This window comes from Pyxicephalus adspersus, chromosome 6 (genome assembly GCF_032062135.1).
Source record: "Pyxicephalus adspersus chromosome 6, UCB_Pads_2.0, whole genome shotgun sequence".
NCBI lineage: Eukaryota > Metazoa > Chordata > Amphibia > Anura > Pyxicephalidae > Pyxicephalus > Pyxicephalus adspersus.
In genome coordinates this window covers 76,326,710-76,351,353 of record NC_092863.1, presented here as the reverse complement: position 1 = coordinate 76,351,353, position 24,644 = coordinate 76,326,710, and the positions used below count along the sequence as shown (strand labels likewise).

General features: G+C 37.0%; 1 protein-coding gene across 1 annotated transcript in view; it reads right to left on the bottom strand.

The window, feature by feature from the left end:
- The window catches only part of MAP1B (microtubule associated protein 1B), a 47,069-nt gene that overhangs the window by 2,492 nt on the left and 19,933 nt on the right, over positions 1-24,644 (bottom strand). Inside the window, exons 3-5 of the mRNA XM_072416239.1 lie at positions 12,441-12,523; positions 8,615-8,755; positions 2,170-8,041 (exon numbers count right to left, since the gene is read on the bottom strand). Coding sequence (XP_072272340.1) covers positions 2,170-8,041; positions 8,615-8,755; positions 12,441-12,523 — 6,096 coding nt within the window. The remainder of the gene's footprint in view (positions 1-2,169; positions 8,042-8,614; positions 8,756-12,440; positions 12,524-24,644) is intronic.

Below are 24,644 nucleotides of genomic sequence, written 5' to 3'. Positions count from 1 at the left end.
ATCTTACATAGGACTTTACCATACATATGACTTTCCATCTATATATTCGTCTTTTTCTAACAGCCTTGCTTAAAAAGTCTTTATATTGTCTTTTAAAGGCTTTCTAGGAATAATAGTGTAATAGATTAATTCACCTCCTCCAATATATACTGTTCTGCATACCCTGATACGTTTATGTGTGTAAGTTTATGTGTGATAAGTATACGTCACCACATACTCACATGAGGGGTGGGTACAGAGAGTTCATGTCTTGTTAGCTAGGAAACCCCTATTAAATCTGTAACCAATAAAAAGTACCTATAAAATGGCAAAATCTTGTTCTAAATTGGTTCTTCCTTCAAACTTCATTTAGGGAAGAGAAGAATTATAGTGGTGGTTGCCCTGTGTTTGATGTAGAAGGTATTGCCTCAGACTCTGGGACTGCAAGTGAATACTATGCTAGTTAAACAGTTTAGGAGTTAAAGAAGGAACACAAGAACCTTTAGTTTTAAAGGTTTTGTGGCTGCTGCACTCCAGTGGAAGCAATGTAAGCCCCTGGATGTTCCACCCAGCAGCTGCAAACCAGGAAAACTGCAGAAGTCCTGGAATAGTTTGAGTAATCCATGTTTTCTTGCCTTCCACATTCTTTTACGTTTCTAACAATAAGTTGAAATTTATTCAAAAACTGGCCCTGCATTAAATACTTAGATGCAAGCTATTTCTAGGAGAGTGTCCAACTTGTCAGCTCAATTTGTCAGGTGGAAGATCTAAAACATTTAGGAAAAGTAGCAACAACTACTACTAAGCTGACGCTCCACACCTCAGTTACCCCTGGGATACAGAACAACTGGATGTAAAGGTTGCAAGGAGTCATCTCACAATTTCCTAGAGGCAAAACAGATGAGCAATTACAATATTTTTTCCTCCTTGCTTAATACCTTTGAAGATGGGATATCAGCCACTAATGAAATACATCAGTTACCAAGAGCCTAATTTCAATGGCTAGATGTCCAGGGGTGGTAAAGGTGGTTAAGATATGTGTTTTCTAGGTTTTAAAATGTTAAAAAAACATAGTTTTCTTGCGCAAGAATTAGAGGGGTATAGGAAAAGGAAACAATTTGTGTTTTTTAATTGCCTTTTAAACCTTTTAAGAGGCATTTTGAATGCATTCTCATTCTAGTCTTTAGAAACAGTTGACCATCCTACAATCTATTCAACATTGCATGTAGGTCTCAGCACTATACAAAAACAGCAATGCAACTACACCGCCTGCTAAATACCTGCAAAAAAAGAAACTTCATATGCTCTGATTCATTTCACTAATAATGTTGGAACTTGGCAGTTCTTTTATATTGTCTACATGGGGAAATGTTATGAAATTACTTTACCCACCTCTCTCAACAAGTTTTTATTCTCAATAAGTCAGCAGAGTTCTAAGAAGAAGCATTATAGTACAATCACTATGTAACATAGCCAAGCAGAAAGTAGATGCACCTATGCACATATATGGTATAGCTACAAACTATTCATAAACATTTAGCAAATTACAAAAGCACATTGATAACATTATTTACACCTTGATAGGAGCAAATGCTTCCATACTTTACCAAAGTAAATATTTAGGCTACACTTAAAATACAATCCTTCCATTTAGACATTTAGTTATTCTTTTAGATGTGAATGCTTACCACTGATTTCGGAGAGCAGATGATAACCTAGTCATATTGCATAGACACCTAAATGAATGCTGGGGGATGTTTCCTTTAATAACAATGTGTGTGCAGAAAACTTTTACATTTTAAAATTCTGAAATGGAAAGACCAAAGTCAATCCTTCTTTTGTCTTATCTTAGGTGAAAGGCAGTTTCTGAAAATTTACTTTACATAAGTTTACCTAATATTGTCCAAACAAAAAATGCAGACTAAATAAAACACTCACATAAAACTGTATAAATAAGTTCAAATTCAATTTCCAAATTCATTAAACTTCTTTTTTTTGCATAGGGAATGTTTGCTTATCTTACATCAATTAAAAGATTACACATAATTGTTTTATGAACATAAGAAATAAAAATATAAATGAAAATGTAATTTGCAAGGTCACTTTTCTGTCCTGTCTTATAACATCAAGTCTGAAAATGGAAGAGGTTGACTCTAGATAATACGTAATGTACAATTAAAGTAATGGTACCTGTGGTTCCAGTTTTAGATGATTTTGTTGTATTTATATTTGTAGCATTCTTGGTTTCTTTATCTTTTTCTTCTACCTTTGAAGATTTCAGATCTTGATTTGGGGAAACCTTTGGTCCTTTTTCTATGGAATCCTTCTTTTTGGGGGCAGCAGTCCTTGCACTCTTCTCCATGGTTTCTTTGATAGGCCCAGGTTTTGGTGAAGCAGCTGCAGCTTTTGATTTGCTATCACTTTTTCTAGCTGGAGAAGAAGATTTTGTCTTACTTCCAACTTTCTTGGTTTTTCCTTTTTCCTTGATGTCCTTTTTCAAAGGTTTGCCTAAGCTCTGATCTACAGGAAGAGTTTCTGGATCCATCATTGAGACATCTGGGTGCCTTGGGGATGGGCTTGGATCCTGCATGGGAATAGGAGGAGGATCCATGTGTTTATAAGTTACAGTTTTATCAGTAGGGATTGTCTCAGACTCGTCTTCTGAATCTATGTTGGCATCTGCTGTTATAGAAGGACATTCTTCTGTCTCAGGTGGGACATCAGAGTCTGTCTGGGATGGGGCTGATTCACTTACAGATGTTGGGGGTGTTTCATCACACTGGCGGATTCTCTGTTTTCCTCCAGAAGGGGGTTGCCCTCCTCCAAATTGAGTTAAAGGCTTTTCTTGTTCTTGTTCCTCACCTGCAAACCATTCTAAGGGATTTGGGTTAATGAAAGAAGGTGAAAGTTCTGTTTTTGGGTGTTTATATTCACAGGCAGACACAAGACAAAGGTCAACCTCTTGACGGTGTTCATCAAAAGGGGATTTGTCTGAGGCAGAAAATCGGTCATTTGTTTCAGTGGAATAGCCATAAGCATCACAAATACTGTCCCTGCCATCAAGTTCTGCTGCATAAGCAAAAGGGTTTGTATTATGGAGAACCGTGGGTTCTTTTACCACTGAACTTAAAGCTCCTGCTTGAAAGTTTGATGGTTTATCAGTCTCAGGTGCCAATGATAGATCTGCTGAGCTAAGACCACTCAAATGTACTTTCTGCGTGGCATCTGTTAAGTCTAGGGACTGTGGTAATAAAGATGGTGTTAGAGTTACTGGAGAAACATCTGCTCCAGGGGAGAACTTATCATTCGTAAAATATTCTTGTTCAAGAATTGGTGGGGAATACAAGGGCATATCAGAATTCTGAATCACATCTTTTAAAGAATCTTCTTCTTTTAAAGGAGAAGAAGCTTGTGAGTGTGCAGAGGAAGTTGAGGGAGAACCCTCCACATGGGTTTTACCAGCCGGTGGATGACTGTTGTCTACAGCATAAAACTCATTGTCCATTGAAACCTTATTTCCAAAATAAGTGTCATGAGGGTCAGGGGGGCTATAGTCAACTTCAGTAGGTCCATTTTCTGATATGTGAAGCATGCTGGAGGCAACAGCAGGATGCTCTGGTGATTGTCTGCTAAAATCCATAGCAAAGGATTGCTCTGGTGATTCCTGGCTAAACTCCATAGTTGACTGTTCTGGAGATCTCTGCTCTTGCAATGATGCTGAGGATTTACCTGTTCTAGGTGAGAAATCTGGGGGAGAGATTGACATTGGACGGGGACATTCCTCTCGAGATGGTGATATTTCAGTTTCTTGAAATGTGGTGGGAGTCTGAACAACTGAAACTGATAGGGAGTCATCTACTTCAGTGGAATGAGGTGATCCAACTTCAGCGTGAAGTGAGGGAGATACATCATCAGTTGTAGGTTCCGGGAATGAACTAGTAGCAACAGAAGCTGTTGAGACTGAGGCAACACCTTCAATGTGGGAATAGGTGTCCTCTGCAGCAACTTCATCCACAGGCGTGGCAGACTTATCAGATGCAGTGCCCTCAGAAATAGACATTTTTGTGTCTTCTTTAAATGAGATGAATGGATTGGTGTTGATCTGAGTGGGAGAAAATTTTCCACCATCCTCTACATTGGATGCTCCAAACTTGTCATTATAACCATTTGCTTCTACACCAAATGTTTTGCTAGAGAAAAGCTCACTCTTTTCAGCATGTTCTTGAGAAATGGCATCAGATAGCATTTCTGATACTGGACTTATCTGAGAAGAGGAATGCTCATCAACAGTGCTACCATGTCCAGATGATGATTTAGTATTTGTTGATAAAAATCTGTCATAGGTTGTCTCTGATCCTATTAATGGTGGGCTGCGCAGTGGAGATAACACTTTCTCTATTGGGGATTCTGAATCTGGCACTGGCTCATCCATGGGACTTATTCTAGGGCTTTCACTCTTTTCTTTGGTATCAGAAAATTCAAATACAACAGGAACAGATGTCTTTTCCAATGTTTCTGTGGGTAGGCTTGAAGCTTTCTCATCTGTTGGTGACTGATAGTAAGGTGTGTGCCCGGCACTTCCAGCAGCAGATTGAGAAGGAGAAGCTACTTCAAGAGTTTTATCATCTGGGGAAGGACACTGTTCAGGTATTTCTTGTTCATGGTCCTGTAATGGAGTTAGGACACCAAGATCTGATGTTTTTATTTCATTAGGAGTAAGATCAAAATTAACACTTCTTTCACTTAAAGGTGTTTTAGATATTGGTGAAGGAAGAGCAGGGCTTTTACTTGGACTTAATCTTTCTTCCAGCTCATAATCATCCTGAATTTCAAGATTTGTGGAACCTTTCACATCAATGGGTCCATAAGTATATGCATCCCTTAGTGCCGACATAGAAAATTTGTCTTCCTCCAAAGAGGATGGTGGTGAGATGGTAGAAGCTGACGCATTGTATTCTTTGCCATCAGTAGCATCTGTCTTGGACACATCGGATAACCCATTCAAACCTTCTGGCAGTGGAGACACTCGAGTTCTGTCATACTCCTGAGAATACAGGCTGGCCTCATATTTAGTTATATTGACATACTCTTGAGAAGGAGAATCACTTTCTTCATTGTTTGTCTCATCACTCATTACATCTCTGGGTGTTGACATGTCATCCATTGGTGTTGGTTCACTAGATATTTCAATGGTTGAATGAGTAAATCCAGAGGTAGCAGTGAATTCCTCTGGCTGATCTTCACGATTTTCTTCATCAGATGCGGTTGCTTCACTTTCAGAGCCACCAGGTAAGGTTTCATCGTGAATTGAAGCCCCAGGTTCAACAGCTGGGGACTGAGGCTCAGAAGTCTTGGATGGTGTTGAAGAAAGAAGGTACTTATCTTCAGTATCAATCACCAGTTCTCTGTCTTTTACAGCTGTTGGATAATGGTCTTCAACTTCCAGCTTTTCTGTTTCTTCATCATCCTTTGCATCGTCTGTTTTGTCTTCCTCCACCTCTTCCTCTGTTTCGTCAGCTTCAATCTTTTCAGCACTTTCATCAATGTCTTCTTCAACTTGTTCCTCTGCCGCCTCAGAGTCAATAATGTCTTCATGTTTTCCCTTTAAATGGTCAGCTACATCAGTTTCAGCTTCTTCTTCAGTTTCATCAGTTTCAGCAAACTCACTAGTATGATGTTCTATCAGTGAGGCTCTATCTTCAATATCTTCCACCTGTTCTTCTACTTCCTCTGTCTCAGCTTTTTCTTCATAATCACCAGCTTCTGAGGATTCCTCTAAACCAGTTCCTTCATCTTCAAATTTGTCAATTTCTGTTCTGTGTTTTTCTATTACTTCTAGTTCTTCTGGAGTCTGCTCACATTCACCTTCCATTGTAGTTATTCCTTCATCTGGTGAATCTGCAGGTTGTTCACTACTTGTGTTTTCATTTTTGATAATGTAGGATTCAGTCTGTACTATGACAGGTTCATCAGTGGGTGAAAGAGCCTGAAGGTGGCATTTTAGCTCTTCATTTAAAATGACTTCTTCATTTTGTAGCTCTTCGAAATCTTTTGTTAAATCTTCAGGAGATGACATGAGAGATCTTTCTGCCACCATATCATTTATATTTCCAGCTGGTGCAGCTGATGCAGCAACGGAAGCTGCTGCTGCAGCTGCTACAGCTGCTACAGCTGCACTAGCAGCAGATGCTCCTGCAGCTGCCAAGGGTTTCTTCTCAGCCACCTTTTTAATTACTTTAGTTTTCTCCTTTGACTTGGCTTGAGATGCTGATTCTTTACTGATGGATTCATCTTTCTTTTGGGTCTTTGCCTTAACAGGAGGCTTTTTAGCATCAGATGGAGTTGCTGCTGCTTTCTTTGTCTCTTTAGCAGGCTTTTTAACCTCTTTTTTGGCTTCCTTTACTTCCTTTTTTTCTTTATCTTCTTTCTTTACTTCTTTTTTTACTTCTTTCTGAGGTGTTTCTTTTTTCAGGTCCTTTTTAATGTCATGTTTCTCTTCCTTCTTGATATCTTTTTTTACCTCCTTTTTGGGTTTTTCTTCTTTAACCTCTTTTTTCATTTTTTCTTCTTTAACTTCCTTCTTAGGTTTGTCTTCTTTAATTTCCTTTTTTTGTTTAACTGGTACCTTTTCTTCTTTCTTTGCATCCTTCTTTATTTTTTCCTTATCTACTTCCTTTTTTACTACTTTCTCCTTTGCAGCTTTTGGTTCTGTTTTCTGTTTTTCTGCTACTTCTGGCTTAATTGTTGATTCCTCTTTGTGCACAACACTTTTCTCTGAAGAGGGTTTTGTCTCAGTTTTGTGAGCTTTTTTCACTAAAACTTTTTCCTTGCTCTCTACTTTTTCTGATTGATCAGGTTGGCTTTTGAGTACTTCAGCTGGCTCCTCTTTAGATTCTTTTTTACTTGGTTTACTGGATGTTGATTTTGTGGACATTTTTAAGCTTTCTTTGCTTTCTGCTCTCTGCTTCATCTTTGCCTGCTTTACTGCTGGGCTTGATACCTGGTCACTAAGATCTTTTTGTGTTATCACAGGCTGTTTCAGAAAATCAAGATGTTTGAGCTTTTCAAGGCCTTCAAGTATCTGGTATTGGGTTGTATTTCCTGGAAACAGAACTCTAACTATTTTCTCTGATGGATTTGATGGATGCCATACGATAAGTGAAGAAATGGATGTTAAGTAATTAACTGGAATCTCAACTTCTTGACCATTAGGAAGCACTAGGCCAGCTTTCTCTTTATTGCTACCTGTCCACTGCTGCATAAAATACTGAGTTTCTTTACTACCCTTTACTGGGTTCAGCACATACATCTCAAGTTTTCCTACACCCATTTTCTGGAATAAAATAATGGGTTCAATTGTGTTTCCTACATTTCTGAATAGAGGTTCCGGCCTCATGGAAAGTTTATTTAGATACTGAAGAGTGGAGCAAGCTTCCTCTATGCTTCTTCTAACCTTAAGTTTAGGTTCTGGGTTTTTTAGATTGTCTGGTACATTGAGGAACACAACTCCAAGATCTGGAGAGATTAGGTTTTTCATCCAGTCGCTGTTTGTTGTTGACCCTTGAGACTGTTCCTCTTCCAGTTCAGCCATCTTTCTTTGAAGCATACTGTTAATTCCTGGCAGGTTGTCATCTCCAATATGTGTAAGCAATATAGAATCCACTCTATCTAAATGTCTAATGAGTTTCCAGAAGCAAGACTTTCTTTCAGATCCACCATTAACAAGCATATTAAATCCGTTTACTGCAAACAATGCAGAATCTCCCCTTCCTCCGGGAAATATGTAACAGCATGGCTTTGAGAGCTTCAGGAAGCCTCCAGATGTGGGTGGTTCTAAGATATCAAAAGGTGATGGTATTTCTACTGACTCTGAAAGGTATTCTGTGAATTCAGAGAGCCCTTCCATTTCAGGCAAGACTGATGAGGAATTAAGTTTGATGTTTATGAAGTCTTGAAGGTTATGTCGATCCAAATTGGAATCTTTCCAGTGCCCTTCTTCAGGGCAGTAGAGTGTAAGGCTTGCCTTGTTTGCAGGATGTGTATTGCTCAATAGTTCACCAATCTGTTTTTTGAAGAAAATATATTGGAAATGTTAGTTACAATTACAAGTCAGTTTTTGCCATTAGGCTATGTGCCTCAGTACTAAGAAAGTAAAAATGACCATAGACCTTGGATGGGGAAAGTGAGACAAACAAGTAATTGCTATAAAACTCCTTTGAGTGCCTTTCATTAGTATACCAATTCATGGTTGAAGAATGGAGCAGCTGGAACATATTAGCTTGGAAGATTTGGTACACAAGAGCCATGTTCTTTTACAATAGTGCACATAATCAAATGTAAAGAACTTATTTAGACTTCATAAGTAAGGAGCAAGGAGCAAATAAAAACAAAGTAACCCACAAATGAACAGAACTGAAATTACTGCTGCCAGATAAGATTTGATTTTTTATTGGTTACTTAGTTGCACATTCTCTTTGCCCTTCCTCATAGAATAAGAACTTATTGCAGAAAAAGTGTAGGTCATGCTATTGATTTACTTGAGGTTCACAATAAATCTATAGCAAAGGATAATGTTTCCATTAACTAGACATATAAATGCAGTTGCATCACCCATCAGATAATCTGTCATACCTACCTCTTGATCTGTTAAAATCTCAATGAAATTTTGGAATGAGAAAGATCCAGACTGAAGGATAAGTTCGCCTGTGTTTTCAAAGCACTGTCCAGTTAACACTAAAAGTTTGTGTCTTGCAGCATCTGTGATCATCAATCGCACCTGCATAAAAAAGAAAATGTTTTTGTGTTCTTTATTATGACACCAGCCTAGAATATTGGCATTGAAATAAGATGGAAACATTTGTAAACAGAGGTTTACTTCAAGTCAAACAAAAATGGTTTGTCGACTTTCCTTGTGTCTGGTTGTCTTACTCTCACCAGGTCCTACACTCACTATAATGACCAATTTAGAGCTCTGGCATTAATATTTGAAGGAGAAATCAAGATAACTCTAGAAGCCTAAATAAACAGCAAATTGTGGTTCTTTGGGAATTTTGAAAATAGAGAAAGAAAAGAATAGGGATTTTAAAAGTACCACTACATTTTTGGAGGAATTTTTGGGCATATTGCTCAGAAGTTACTTGTTTGTGGTTTAAATTATATATTTGGAATTGACCAGACTTCTGACAAAAAAATAAAAATGTAATTTTTTTTAAATAATAAGTTTAAGGAATATTCTTGCTGAATCAATATCCCGGAATTCCTAAATAAAAAATTCAGCTTATTCCTCCCCCTAATTACACTGCTAAAACAGCTCAAACATATATATTTAATGGTGTATTTTATTTTGTAGTTTCCTAAGAATGCAGGAATGTATGTAAGAACCCTAATTAGATGCATTTCTGAACCAGAGGGATTACAATAACCTGTAGGCAAACATTGCTCTCTAGTTAGTTATGTCACGATAATAATGCAAGGTTCCATATAAAATGTACACAGCTATAAACGACATAGAGTATCTAGAATTATTGTTTGTACACCTAGGGATAGTGGGGGTCTGGGGGCCCCTGACATTTATAAATATTATCTCGCAGCCCATCTCCGACACTTACAATTATGGACCTCTCCGTACCCCCCAAGTGTCTGTGTTGAACTGGAACAAAAATGGCTGGCCCCCATACACCCCAATGTTCTGCTTTGGAGCTCTTCCTTCACTTTGTCGGATCCAGACTTAATGCCTCCTATGATTTTCATGAGAAACATATGGAGGGCTTGTAAAACTAAATATGGTCTCATATCCCCGGCCTCGAGACTAACCTCCATAATACTCACTCCACAAATCCCTGATAGTCTATCGGACTTCATGTCCGGTCCATGGAGGGCTAGAGGCCTTTATCAAATTAGGCATGTCCTGCACCCGACAGAAAGAAGGCTGCTCTCCTTTGCCGAATTGGGGGGAAAAGTAGACATGCCTCGTACCTCCTTTTATGCCTATCTACAGATACGGCATTACATTCTATCTCTTCAGCCCACAGCCACTTTTCAGGCCCTTACTGCTTTTGAAAGGCTTTGTATGGAGGGTCCTCATATTAAAGGAGCAGTCTCCTCTATTTATCGCATCTTACATGCTTCCACACAGGGAACTACTCATAAATTTAATTACATGATTAAATGGGAGGAGGTCCTGGGACGCTCTATGTCCCCTGATGAATGGCTTGAGATCTGGGATGCGGCACACAGAAGTTCAATTTGCACATTGTACAAAGAGAACTTGTATAAAATAATCCTCAGATGGTACCACACACCAACGTTGCTTCACCGCCTTTTCCCTAATGTAGATCCTGTCTGTTGGAGATGCGGCACTCACCGAGGAACTATAGAACATATATTTTGGTTCTGTCCCATTATTCAACAATATTGGTCACGTGTTAATGCTTTAATGTCAGAAGTGATTCAACAACCTATAACGTTGTCCCTTCTCACCCATCTATTGGGTCAACCATGCCTTACCCTTCCTAGGATTTCTCTCAAATTAGTCTCCCACATGCTTGTTGCAGCGCGTACGCTGATTCCCTCCAGATGGAAGACAGTTTCGTCTCCCTCCATGGAGAACCTATATGCGAGAATCCAAGAGATCCGCCTTATGGAGTACCTCACGGCACTCCTCAGAGACACAGTGGCCAAGTTTGAGATGGTTTGGGAGGCTTGGGACCACTATTATGCTGGCTTACCCATTTGACCGCTCCCCCACCTGGTCTCTATCCTATTGAACAATGTTTTAGGTCCTATATCTTCTTATACTCACCTGATATTCTAGGAAGCTTTGTGATATGCTCTGTTTGAGAACTGGTTGTTACTGTGTTTGAAACTAAAAAAACAATGTTGCCTTCCCCCTTTGTGTTATTCTCCCCTTTTTCTTTTCTGTACCCTGTTGAAAACCTCTCAATAAAAATACAATTTAAAAAAAAAAATGTACACAGCTTTTCTGAAACCCAATATGAATGTGTAGAAAGAGAATTTTGTGTACATGGTATAAACCTGCTTCTTTGCTGCTAACAACTTGGTGAGTCTTCTCACCAAATAAATCTATAATCTACATAAGAAAACTGTTCAAAAATTATAAAAATACAAATTTTTAAAGTAATGCCTAATGTAGGTTAATATAAGAAAAAGGTAATAGCATCGGCTAAAGAAAAATTGTTGCTTTCTAGCATAATACAATACTGGCTATGGCGTGGTTAGGTTGTTATGTAATATTCTTATTAGGATTGTTACATAACATGTTCATTACTTATAAACAATTATAACAAGATTGTTTCCTGAAACAATAAATTGACTTGGAGTGTAAACACAATCGTGTCAGATCATATTGAAATTGTCCTAATAGTAGAGGGCCGTTTTGATGGTTTGTAAACTTGTGTCAAGAGAGTGAGCCTGATTTATTAAAGCTCTCTAGGGCTGGAGAGGATGCACTTTCATCAGTGAAGCTGGGTGTCCCAGCAAACCTGTAATGGAAGTCATTTACTAGCAAATGTTTTCAATCCTGGAGCAGGATTGCTGGATCACCCAGCTTCACTGATGAACGTGTATCTTCTCCAGCCTTGGAAAGCTTTATTAAATCAGGCCTATTGTGTTTAGATGGACATCAGTTTTTAACAGTTTTTAATCTAAGATCAGAATTCATTGACAGCTGATTTGTAGATGAAAAGATGTTTCCATAGATTTGCATGGGAATACAGACTTGCTAGTAGATAGCCTGTTCACTTAGGTCCTAAAGGTGCAGCAAGACTTCTTTATAAAAATACTTCTTTCTGCTTGCTATATGAATTATCCTAAAGCAGTTATACTATTTTGAGGACCTTTAGGTCTAACATATTAAAGTTTTTTGTTCGGGATAGAGTGGTAAATGATTAGACCATCTGCCAAGTGTGTATCAGTGTCTGTGCTAGGAAGATTAACCTTGTGTGCATTACAGATCTCATTGCTCATTGTTTCTGTTTGAAAGAGGAGTAAAGAAGTCTTCCATCTGTTCTAAAGGGCACCAAAATGAGAATTCTCTTTACTTTGGAAAGATTTTCACTCATTTTCAGTTGTGTCTCCAAGATAGGATCCAAAGAGAATTCTCACCAGACCCAGGGGGCAAAAAATATCCTGACTGGGGTTCACCTCTTTTCTTTCCAAATGAAGAAAAAATATTTTGGCTATACAAAACACATTTAGGCAGGGCTGACTTAGAGAAAGTGGCTTCTTAGTTAGATGGATTGGAAGTTGGAATATGGTATTTCAGGTTACATTATTGAGGGAAGTCAGAATGTACAATACTAAAAAGGCAATAATAGGAAATATTGGAAATCAGGTCCTGGACCTGACCTAAATAGAAAGTAAAGTTCTAAATATATAATAACCAATTTCTGGGATTCTTCTTTAAATATTAATTAGCCATTTATGTAAAACAAATAACTTACTTCTGTACTGACAGCTTCATCTGAAGGATTAATTAAAACTACAGTTTCTAAGACATCTCTTCTGTGGTGAAGAATTTTTTGACCTGTCAAGAAGAAATAAGAAAGAATAATTATACAATTTAAAATTTGGTCTAATAATGTTAGTAAAAATACACGTTACAGATTTTGTACTTCCAATAAATAGATAATATTACATTAGTAACAAGATATAAAGGGCTGCTAATAGAGGAGGACATGGGGTACTTCTGAACCGGGCCCCAATCAAAAGAATATGACTTTTGCAATGCTGTGGGAAGGGTCTTTACGTAGTATGGGACCCAGAAATTTCTGATAACAGTCCTGAAGCTGGAACCTGGAAGTCCCATTATTAGGCTTTCCAAATATTCAATGATAAATAACAAACAACGCACAACATGCAAAACTTACAACAACAATTGTTTCTAATAGACAGTAGTAAATTAAGTAAAGTGTGGCCTAAATAGTCAAAAAATGTATTTTCTAAATGAAAATCCTAGCCTGTATGTGGCATATGAGGAAAGGAGATGGAGAATCTTGATAATATGTTCAGTTTCGTTTTGTTGCCAAGTTCCCTTTTTTTAAAGCGCTCTCCCTTTCCACAAAATTCCACACCTCCATTATATCTCAAAGAATGTCTGATCAGGCAAGGGTAAGCACACACATCTCCATAGCAGGTGGCACAATAGGTACATTGCCTACAATCTCATCACAAGAAGCTGACCTTGCAATTTTTCTACAAAAGTTGACAAGTATGGTTCTTGACTTGGCCATAAAATCTTTAGTTTTTTAAGGTTTATGTTTCCATCTGTGACCCAATTGGTGAAAATGATATTTTCAGTACATATTGCATATCCTTGGTGGATATTATTGACAAACTCCTTATCTCATTCAGCTCAAGATTTTCACATCCTAATTTCCAGGCCCTTATTATTAATAAACAGTATTTATTTAGCACCAACATATGCAATGCTGTACATTAAATATGCCCTTCCTTCCGGAATCAGCCAGAGCTCATTTTAGGAAGTCTAACTCTCTTTAGTGCCCCTTTTTTTACCATTATGAAGAAATGTAGCAATAGGATGAAATTCTTTATGCAGTGTAATTATATCACCTTCAACAGGAGCCCCATGTACAACAGAAATTGTACAGCAGAAAGGGTCTGCTGCTTAAATTGTTAAACCTAATAAAATATTGTTAAACCTGGGTGATCCAGCAAACCTTGAATGGATTTGGTCAAGGATTGAAAACATTTGACAAATATTAGGAAATTGTTTTATAAAATCTATTCTACTGAATCACCCAGGCTCTCCCATGATAGTATCTTCTTCAGTCTAGAAGAACTTTAATAAATAAGACCCAATGTTCCAACCCTTCCATAAAAGAGCCTACCCACCAAAAAAGACAAGAAGCAGGGGAGATCGCCCTAACAGCCCATATTCTAATATTATTTTAATTTAGGCAAATCAGTTTTATATATTGCAAATGGATATTTTATTTTTTGGATATTCAAAGTCAGCTCTGGGTCCCTTTTTCATTACATTATCACAACACTCTTTCCTTTTTGTTAGCAGACAATTCAAAAAAAGTGTTGCCACCTTAAAAAATAGGCTGTGCACAATGCCTTAAATGCAATAGTTCATCCACATCTCCGTCCCACCGCTTGTGGTTTTGCCCAAATATTACTGATTTTTAGAAACAGATACTTACCTGGGTGAGCAACGTATCAGGTCATTAAATAACTTGCAATCCCTCATTTCTTTTGTTCAGTTGTTGGGAAGAATCTATCTCTTGTACAATAACCAATGCTGCAAGAGTCTGGATAGGCATATGCCTTCTGCCAGCTAGACATGCTATTATGAATGCCTGGATTCAACCCCAGGCACCGACAATAGAACAAGTAATTTCTTCATTAAAATCATCCTATATAGGGTGATGGAATATATATGATGGAAGCCCAGATACACAAGGGGATGACTTTACGTCTAGATTTTTGCAACAATGGTACAAATTTGTGACTCATGCCTTTGCTGACCCAGAAAGAACTACGATTATAGATTGCTTTAAATATTCCTCCTGATATATTCTAAATGTATCAAGCTAAATGTATTATATATATATTCTAAATGTATCAAGTATATTCTAAATGTATTATTTGCCAGTTAAGGTTTGTTGTGTATGGTGGTATCAGTACGACCGTATCAGTACGACCAGTACTACACTAATAATCGGTGCTCCTCTATACCTCAATATATTTACACTGTGTTTTGTTTTGGACCAGATTCCTTGTTCAATATTATGCTGTGGCCAATAATATATATATATTATGTTTCAATGGTTTCAATGGTTTTTGATACTGTAGCGTATGTGAGTGTGCTCCTTTATTCCCCCCCCCCCCCCCTTTCTTTTTCTGTTTCTACCCCCCCCCCCCACACACACACACACTTACACTATTTCTATTTTTATACATAGTCCCTTATACATACATATATATACATATATACCCTGCTATTATTTTAGTAATTTGTCTGTTTTAAGTTTTATGTCAAATAATTTAATAAAAAAAAGTTTAAAACAAATAGGCTGTGTGTTAAAAATAATTTCTTTTTGCATTGTGCAGAACTTTTTTTTTACAAAACCACAAAGTATTGAACTTTTTATTAATTTATTTATTTGCTAATCTCTAGTTTATTTTCAAATCAGATGATGGGGTCATCTGGAGTTTTTTTTATGTACTAAGCATTATAAATAGGAGCCACTTCTCATGACAGCTTATACAAGCTAGGAGTACAACAGTTTTCATACTGATGGAGCTGCTATGGGGTATGCAGCCAAAAGAATCTCCGCATCATCAACAGTTTACAAAAACTCTACTGTGAAAGTAAGCAAATGTCCGCCCACCTCTGTCTTCAATTGTGCTTGTTAGCTATAATAGACCCATACTTTTAATTTTTAGGACTGCAAATCAGACAGCTTAGAGAACCTGACAGTGTTTATCAAATCTTTGATATACATAGCATCAATTGTACTACTGCACAATATTGGGCCCCTCTGCATAGAAGGAGATCCACATCTATTATGTCTATAAAATGTAAAATATAAAATGACAAATATACAATTTTATATATAAATGTAAAATTCTTTTTATAAGCACAATCCCCATTCACACCTCTTAACAATAAACTACATGAACCTATTACTGTCAGTTCATTTTTGGGTTCACCACTCCCATGAAAGTTACATTGACTTGCACAGAAATCCGTAACAGCCATCTAATATTCTTTACATTCTTGACATGAAAAAATAATGAAAATAATACATTTTCCAGTCATTTAGCATAAAACTTAAGCCTTGTGTATGCTGTTTTCTGAAAGCAGACATTGGAATCTTGTATTAATGTTAATACCAGGAAATTAAAAACAAATGAGCAAAATGCAATTGATTCAATTTTTAAATGTTAGTTCCGGTGTAGATTAGTTTAGCTAATCACTTTCAACTATTTCTGCTTCCACTTCCATCCTGATTTCTCTGTGTTATAAATGCAGTATGGTAAACGTTAAAGTGATACTAAACCCAAAAAAAAAAACACACTTACCTTTAATCCCGCAGATCCGTCTATCTATCTGTCTGGGAGGTTTCCTCAATTGGAGTCCACGTTGTCTCGGTATCCGTCTTTGGCTGGGCTCCCACATCTTCTTCTCTCTTCTTCCTGCGTCACCTAAATTCACACTGCGCCAGCGCAAGATCCGTTGACCTAGATTGGAAAAAAAGATTGTCGATCTCACTGTGCATGCGTGAGATCAGCAGTTTTTTGTCTGAGACTGGGCAGCAAGGAGCCTCCCGGGATGCGTGACATAGGTATCCCGGGAGGCTTTGCGCTTCCATTCTGTCTTAATCGCAGCCCTTAAAAAAAAATTAATAAATAAACAACATTTTTACTTTAAATAAAGGGGTTGTCTACCCTTTTATGTAAAGTAAAAAATCTGAGTTTAGGTCTGCTTTAACTACAGGCAACTATTAAAATGTATTCATTTACAATATTGCTTTTATTGCTTATCCTTGTGCTGACAAAGATCATGATGACATTAGAAGGGAGCAGCTGGCTCAACTCATCAGTCTGCTGCTGCTCCTTTGCTGTCCAGTCACTGACTGGGGGCATGGAGGTGACAAAAATGTGTTTGCAAAATGCAGTAGAGAAAATTCAGGTCGCCAACTGTGATATTCTAGTTTGGAAAGTTTGTGTGTATCTTAGGAATGGATGGTCAGCAAGTTCTTTAGCAGTTAAAACAAGTACCAACACTGTATTTTAACAATGTACTTACATTTTTTTTAGGATTTACTTCTAAATAACAGTGCTTAAACATCAACCAGCTGGCTAACTGTATCTAATTGATTTTCACAGATAAGAGTTTTAGAAAGAAATCAATTTAGGAACTATTATCTTTAAATTAGCCTTTTTGTGATAAGATTTTTGTTGTAAAATTGGGAAAGAAGGAAAATCAATGTTTTCTTCCAAGTGTTATTAAGTAAATGGCATACACCTTGTGATTCAAATGACAAATACATCTTTGCAGCCAATTACTTCCAATAGCATGATCGATTCTTTGTTACAAATGGAAGCATATTTCAAGCTGTCTTTTCATAAGACCTACAGGATAAAATCTGTGCATGACCCATAAACACATCTATGTTCAGACCCCAGGTATAGACTGATCAATGAAGGGTAAGGTAAGTCTGTATTTGTGAGTCTATTCTTTACACTTCAGCTATTAGTTTTTTGAATGCCCAGCAGATCTTCATGGGGCAGCACCTAAATTTAATAATTACTGGTTGGACTTCACGGTCGGATTTCTCGACTAAAGTATTTTTATCCTTTTTCACAATTTAAAAAAACATTTGAGATGTCCCAAAAAGGCCATATGTTTAGTTTTTATTAATACTGTATCATTAATATTAACAGTAAAAAGTAATAAAAGTTTATTTTTTACATATATGTATATACAACATTTATTTACAGCCTGTCAGGCTTGGCAGAAAATTGTCTTCTCTGTACCCCTCCATTCACAGAAGGCACCTAAAACTTGTATGCTATTCACTGTGATTTAATTTGGATTTGTTTATTTATGGGAAATCAGGTTTTTAGCTATGGCATTGGGACAGATTTATTTAGCAAAAATCCATTAGTAATGTTTTATAGAAGAGGCATTGTTGGAGTCTTCTATACATTCACCAAGATTTGATGCTTTGCTAAAAAATTCAGTGGTGTTAAAGTTATTTCTACCTTCTGCCAATAGACAAGCCAGTTTATTAACTTTCCCTTCATGTTTGTTTTTGGAGGACCTAATTCTATACTTGGTTTTAACCTTCTTGAAAAATAGAGATTCAGAACTTTGTGGTTTAAGAGATATATGAAATATCACTTGAAGCAAGAAACAGTTCCAGCCTGCAGGGTAATGAATCCCTTAGGAGAGTTAAAGAATCAATATATTGCCATGGAACATTTAAACCAATTTAGTTAAAACTGATCTGTAGTCCAGGCCACATGAAGTGCTTTCATTGACTAATAATAAAGAACAGAAGAAGGACTAGCTTCTAGTTATCATGTTGAAAGCTTGTATAGCAAATTATAGGCACAAAAATCATGAAAAGCAATGGACAAATACAAGGCCAGAGCAGCCAGATGTCAGGATACATAACAATGTAAGCAACAAGTTATCGATCAAGGTTAATTAATCAGTTAATTCTAAATCTATAATAAGTACTGAGAGGATACTGGGTATACATCCAGGGAATTGTATAAGGATACAATTCAGACCTAGAAATGTTGAAGGATGTTAAAGCCAATATAAAAATATGTCTTAATATTCCATATATGAAGGTGTATAGTTTTTCCAATACTTATTTACTTTGTTGCTATTCTTACAATTTATTTAGCATGTTTCCTGGATGCCTATGAAAATGTTACTTTCAATGTAACATTATTGCCCAAAGGGACTCAAAAATAAACATGGCAAATTCTAATAGCAATTAGGCTGATAACGAAGTCGTGTAAAGAAAGAAAATGGTGGACAAGATATCTGTTTCATAGGTCGGATGTGTTTGTATACTGTATTATAGCAATTTCCATTAACTTCTGGATTTAGTCAGTGGGAGGGCCTTTCATATGTGCAAATAAAAATTGATGCAAGAATACTTTTTCCTCAATTTCTTCATTACAATTGTAAAGGTATCTAAATGAGGAGCCAGGTCTTGGGTTTATTGAGTTTAATAAAATCGTTTTCAAAAGAACCTCCTTCCCAGCATCGGATACTTTATAGCACACACCTAATATTCACTTACAGAAACATTAAATGTTGGTGACACTGAGGGATAGATATTAGATACTTGGTTCTTGAACTCAATGGTTCAAATTCATGATGCTATAACCCTAATTCATATATGCTAGACCTGGAGGCCATGTGCAGTACCACCATAACTTTACAGTATGTTAGATAATGTAAGACAATCTATGACTGTTTGATTAGGTTACTGCTACATTATTTCTGCCCTATATTTTTTACTAATCAATCACCCATTATGCATGTTATCAGTTACCATCCAATTTATTAAAACATGGAGAAAAATGCAGCATGCCAAAGCATCCAATCAGAATTCATCTTTCACTGATAATGCACATCATTTATCATCACTGCTGTCTACACTGTTTTTTTTTTTTAAATAACCCAACTGAGGTTTAGTGAAAAAAATCCTCTAGTCTTCATTTTTTAAATACAATTTACAACACCAAAAACTACAGGTTTTCTTTTGAACTCCTAAAACCGTTCATTACCAGCTGGCTTTCCCTGCGGGTATAGGATTGTTATGTCTTGATTTTCTCTGATGTATACATAAGGGAAAGGAAATGGGATCATCTAATGAGTTTCAAGATGCTGCAAGTGGTTTACACCATATGTAGTCCCAATGTTAAGTCTTATTAGGGCTGGCTAAAAATTTATAAGAAAGACTACAGATGTAAGATGATTTAGCAAAACTTTCTGTTTCAATAAATTAAATTAAGTTTTGTTACAAAAGTGAGGACACATTTAACATTCCAAGATTATAAATAGTATTGTTATCCCAATGCCTTTAAGCTGGATACAGCCTAGCTAGTATTCGAGTCTGGCCTAACGCCCCCCTAGTTATTTATTGTTGGATACGGCCTAATTGAATTGTCGCGTTATCAGGAGTTCCTGCGATATCATCGAGTTCCCGCAGAGTAACCCCAATTACTATGCCTAAAGAGCAGAAGTAACGAGCAGCTACCAGTCTCCGGTTTACTTTGAGCGGTGTGCCCTCAACCTAAAAATGAACGGATGAATTATTCTTCGTCCAACATGGCAACAAAGCCCTGTGTTTAGTGTGCAACGACACCAACAGCATTTTCAAGCGGTCAAATCTCAAGGGGCATTTCGATGCCAAGCACACGCACACATAGAGACTACACCACGGATAAGCGGAAAATGAGTCTGCCTGCAGTCACGGTAAGAAAAAAACTTTCCTTAGATACCTTGTTTTTTCTGGCCTAGTGTGCCTTCTTGACCTCTTGAAATGGCATAGTAGTCCAAAAAGTTTGCTGACCCCTGTCCTAATGAATATGAAAGTTTTGTGGTGGATCTACTTTTTGAAAAGGGCGCACAGGTACTAAGGTACCATAAATATTATTAGTGTTCTGATTAAAATGACAATAAATATTGATATTATTATATATTATTGAATATTGATGGTTACAGCTTACATTAAAGGTTCCATTTTATTTCCTTTGTCTACAACTGTATCTTCCTCTTAGGTGACACATTCTCTTGTCCTGCACATTTACCAACACAATGTAATGTTCAAAATTATCTTTGAATACAATTCATGCAAACCTTCTCCCCCCAAAAAACACAAAACACTGTTTTGTTTGTAAAATTGTGTAGCATAAATACTGTCTACAGGGATGCAACCTACAATAAAGCATATCATTCACATAACCCTGAGGTCTCATGAAGATTAGTCATGGCCATGCTTATGATTTCCATTGACCCTTGCCCAAGAAATGCAAAGCAGAAATGCTTTCACTTATCAATATGACTGTTTCAAGTCAATATGTATTGTACATGGGGGATTCACAGCACTTCTCTACAATTCATATATTTAAACATTATTGGAAAGCTTTACTGCCGATCCATCCCAGATGAAACACGGGTTGCATTAAAGGCATCACTACATAGGAATTGGACAGTGCCCCTGAGCTTTTCCCCAGACAGCAAAATGATTTATATTTATGCCTATTGACTTTTGCCACCATCTAATCATGGCCCCTAGACATGCTCATTTACCCTAATTAATTCCCAAGGTCACAGCTAATGATTTTCTGGCACTCACTAAAATGTATTGATAAAGAAATGTTCAAAGTTCAAAGTAAAGAAACATATTGTTTATAGAATGCTAATCATAGGTCAGACAACGAAAATCAGCAAAATACAGTTTTAAAATGCAGGTAACAGCACACTGGGATTGGAGTTTTGGACAAGGACATGGTATAAAATTCTTATTAACCCACTTTTCACTGATTTCTGAAATAATAATACTTAATTAGCACATGACTTTTACTATATCTTCCTTTACCCAACCAATCCTTACATGAAGGATATGGATGGTACCTCTTATTCAAGAGATAGAACTGGAAGACTTTCTCCAAAGTTAGGGAGACAGACTCACCAAAACTGATATCTCCATTGGATGAAGGGCAAATCTTCCCAATGGGGGCAGGGACACCTTTATACACTGGAAAGGGGGTCTGTCTAACCCTTCCCTACCCAAAACTAAAAGCAAAAGTTTTTTTTTAGAGATACACTTCAACAAAACTGTCATATAATAAACACTATATGAATACATAAACTCTAATGCTCAGAGACCTAAAGACACACATCAATGCTGCAAAATAAAACTGGAGCTCTTTTCCCAATTTGAAATAAATGGAGAAAACAACTAGGTTTTCATACCTTACAAACATATGGAGGCTCTGATGGAAATAAAGATGTGGGCCCAAAGGCTATTAAAAAAAAAAAGAAAGTAAATGCAATATGCCTTTTGGCGTGGGTCCCAGAGGTCTATCATGTAGTCATTTTATTTCATTATCAATAGCACTTGCATTTTTTTCTATAAAAATAAATCAATAAACAGAAGTCTCATCTGAATTTCATAAATATTTATTTGATTTCTTGTTCATTGTACTTTGTGCTGTGCTATTTGCCATTTTCTTGGCTCCATTTGAAATGACATAAGCTTGGCCTGGTTACGGTTGGCTTTGGGCCACTCAGAGCCAATCATCTTGCACATTTATTGTTTGATGCTGTGGAATTTGATGTGATGACTTTGTGTCACAAAATGTATTATTTGTTTCAGTGTTTAATAACATAATTGTATTTGATCTCTTTATAGAGTGCTTCCCTGCCTACCTCCTATACTTTTAATGATTTGGGAACACCTCCAGAAAATGTGCTTGCAGATGTTTCATTGTAACTGTTCAGCCCATTTGGCACACCACAACCTTAGTGAGAGGCTGTGTGGAAACAGAAAAATCATTTATATTTCTATATATGTGATAGCCATAAATGTGAATAAGAGTTATACTACAATGGTATGCTAGTGCTCCCCAAAGAACATTGCCAATCTACATGCAAGCTTTGCATTTGTACCAGTTTAATTATACAGACAGTGCAAATGGCAAAAATGTGCAGTAACTCACAACAACCAACACAATCCCACATTTTATAATAACAAATAATCAGAGCAATAAACAATGATTGTGGAATTGCTATACAGTTTAATTTCTCCATACTGGTAGATTCAGTAAAACTGGCATGTGTGTGTATGGGACTATGGCAGGAGTGTTTGATTATAACCTATTTCTGGGCCAGGACCTGATCTGTGTACTTCAATATGCCTTGAAAAGAGCTACATGATGCACAAAATTATAGGGTAGTTAGTAGAAGCTTAAGGAGCAAGTTAACAAACATAAACCGTCACGTGAACCTGCTTGAGCCAGCATGAAATATAAAGCCAGGTGTCCCTAGACTGTCAGCCAAGGAGCCAAATGCTAAACAATATGTCAGCTCCAGAACGACTTGGACCGCTTGCATATACTTGTGTAATTATTACAACACAGCTCAAGCTGCAGTAGGGAAGCAGGATGCAAAGAGCACCATCTGGGTTCCTATTTATTTCCTTTATAGTTGAACCTTCCTTAAAATGGATGCTATTTATTGTGTGACAATATTAGCTTTGCTTAAAGCAAACCCGCAAACAAAACTAAACAAGACCAATCTTTTCTTTGGTCTTGCACAATTGTACAGGCTCCCCTGTTGTGCTGAAATTGCTTACTCTATTTTTATTTTTATTTTTTTTTTGCCTACCAATTTTGTTCAGCATTATGGTGTGTTACCCCGAGCAGCCTAAATGCAAATGCAACCCCACCAGGAACAGTCACTCCTCCAGACCGACATCCACCCATCAAATGATTTTGATATTTGCATAACTCATGGTGGCTGTAGTTCTTTCCTCTTTTTAGGCTTCTTTTTCTTTATTACACCTGATAATTCTGTATGTAATGACACACATGTTCCTGGATAGCTACGCTCACATGCTATACTGTACCTATTGTTGATTATGAATATTATCTGCATATATATATGGATAATATATCACCCTATCAATGCACATATATATTCAATAAATGAAGGTTCATGCACAAATATTAGCTAGTCATCAGAGGGAGCCATGTTTGTCACCCAGGCCGTTCTCCTGATTTGGACAACAAATACGTCTTCCTTTAATCAGATTCATGCGATTCATGCATCTTTTAATTTTATATTGGTCACTATAGTAGGTCATTAGGGTTGTTATGTTGCCTTGAAAAAGGCATTATACACAAAGGCTGGCTTGACAGGGTACATTGATAGTTGTCCTCACATTACACAATTTTGGTAAAATTTTAAGATCGTACAAAGATTGTACAATCAGAATGTAAGGAGACTGGCCCCCTAGGGCAATGTCTACACAGGGTAGGCTTTTTTAGGGATGTTTTTCTCGAGTGTCTCTACATTCTCTACATTGTAGTTTCAATCTTTATCTGTATCTCCACAACCGTGGTGTTTGCACGCCTGGCTTTCTTAACAATCTTGGTTTTCTATCTGAGTTTTTTTCTACAAGTTTTACACCTTGATTAGTCTTATCACAAGGCAGGGGGTCTCCATATAGTGTTAGCACAAAGCAGGCTCTCTAACAAGGTAGAAACTATCTTGGTTTCCTCTTCACTTCTTCTCTTTTATAAGGTAGGAGCTCTTTAACAAGACAGGAATGACATTTGTTGCCCTTCTACAAGGCAGGGATTCTCAGGCTAATGTCTCGGCAAGACAGGCATTTTGTGGAAGGAGTCTACACATTGTAGGAATTCAGATCGTGGTGTTTACATAATGCAAGCTGCCTAACAAGAAAGACATCTAGGTTTCTCTCCACAAGGCTGGCAACTGCCGAGTAGTCTTATCCAAGGCAGGAGATCTCCATATGGAACACAAAGTAGGCTCTGTAACAAGGTGGGAACTATCCAAGTCTTCTCTCCACAAGACTGACACTCAAAGGGTAGCCTTTTTATAGAGCTCTACACATGGCAGGCTTTCTCACAAGGAAAGTTCTCTTCATGTAAATCTTCCTCACAGGGACGTCTTGGCTATGTTTCAACAGAGAAGATTTTTACAGGACCCTTTTAGCAATGCAACAGAATGACAACCCTTTGAGTACCCTAGAATTGCCCCTGAGTGCTCATCATCTTTTAACTGGCAATGATTAGAGTTTAAATATACATTGACAATAAGATGAATTTTACCTAAGTAAAAATATGATAGTTTATTTTTTTTAAATCACAGATAAAAAAAGGTGAATAAATTTAGTATAATACATGATTCTGTCACAATGCTGTATTAAAAAGGCAAACTGCAAAAACAATGGTGACCACCCACTGTGCATTGAATATGTTTGACATCAATTACATAAGCAAGCCTATTATATAGCATTTGTTTTAGTTCAGTCGAATCTGAATGTGCAGCTTCTTCAAATTGCCTACAGCTGCTATTGATCATATCAGCATGTTGGCTAGAAATCTAGTTAATT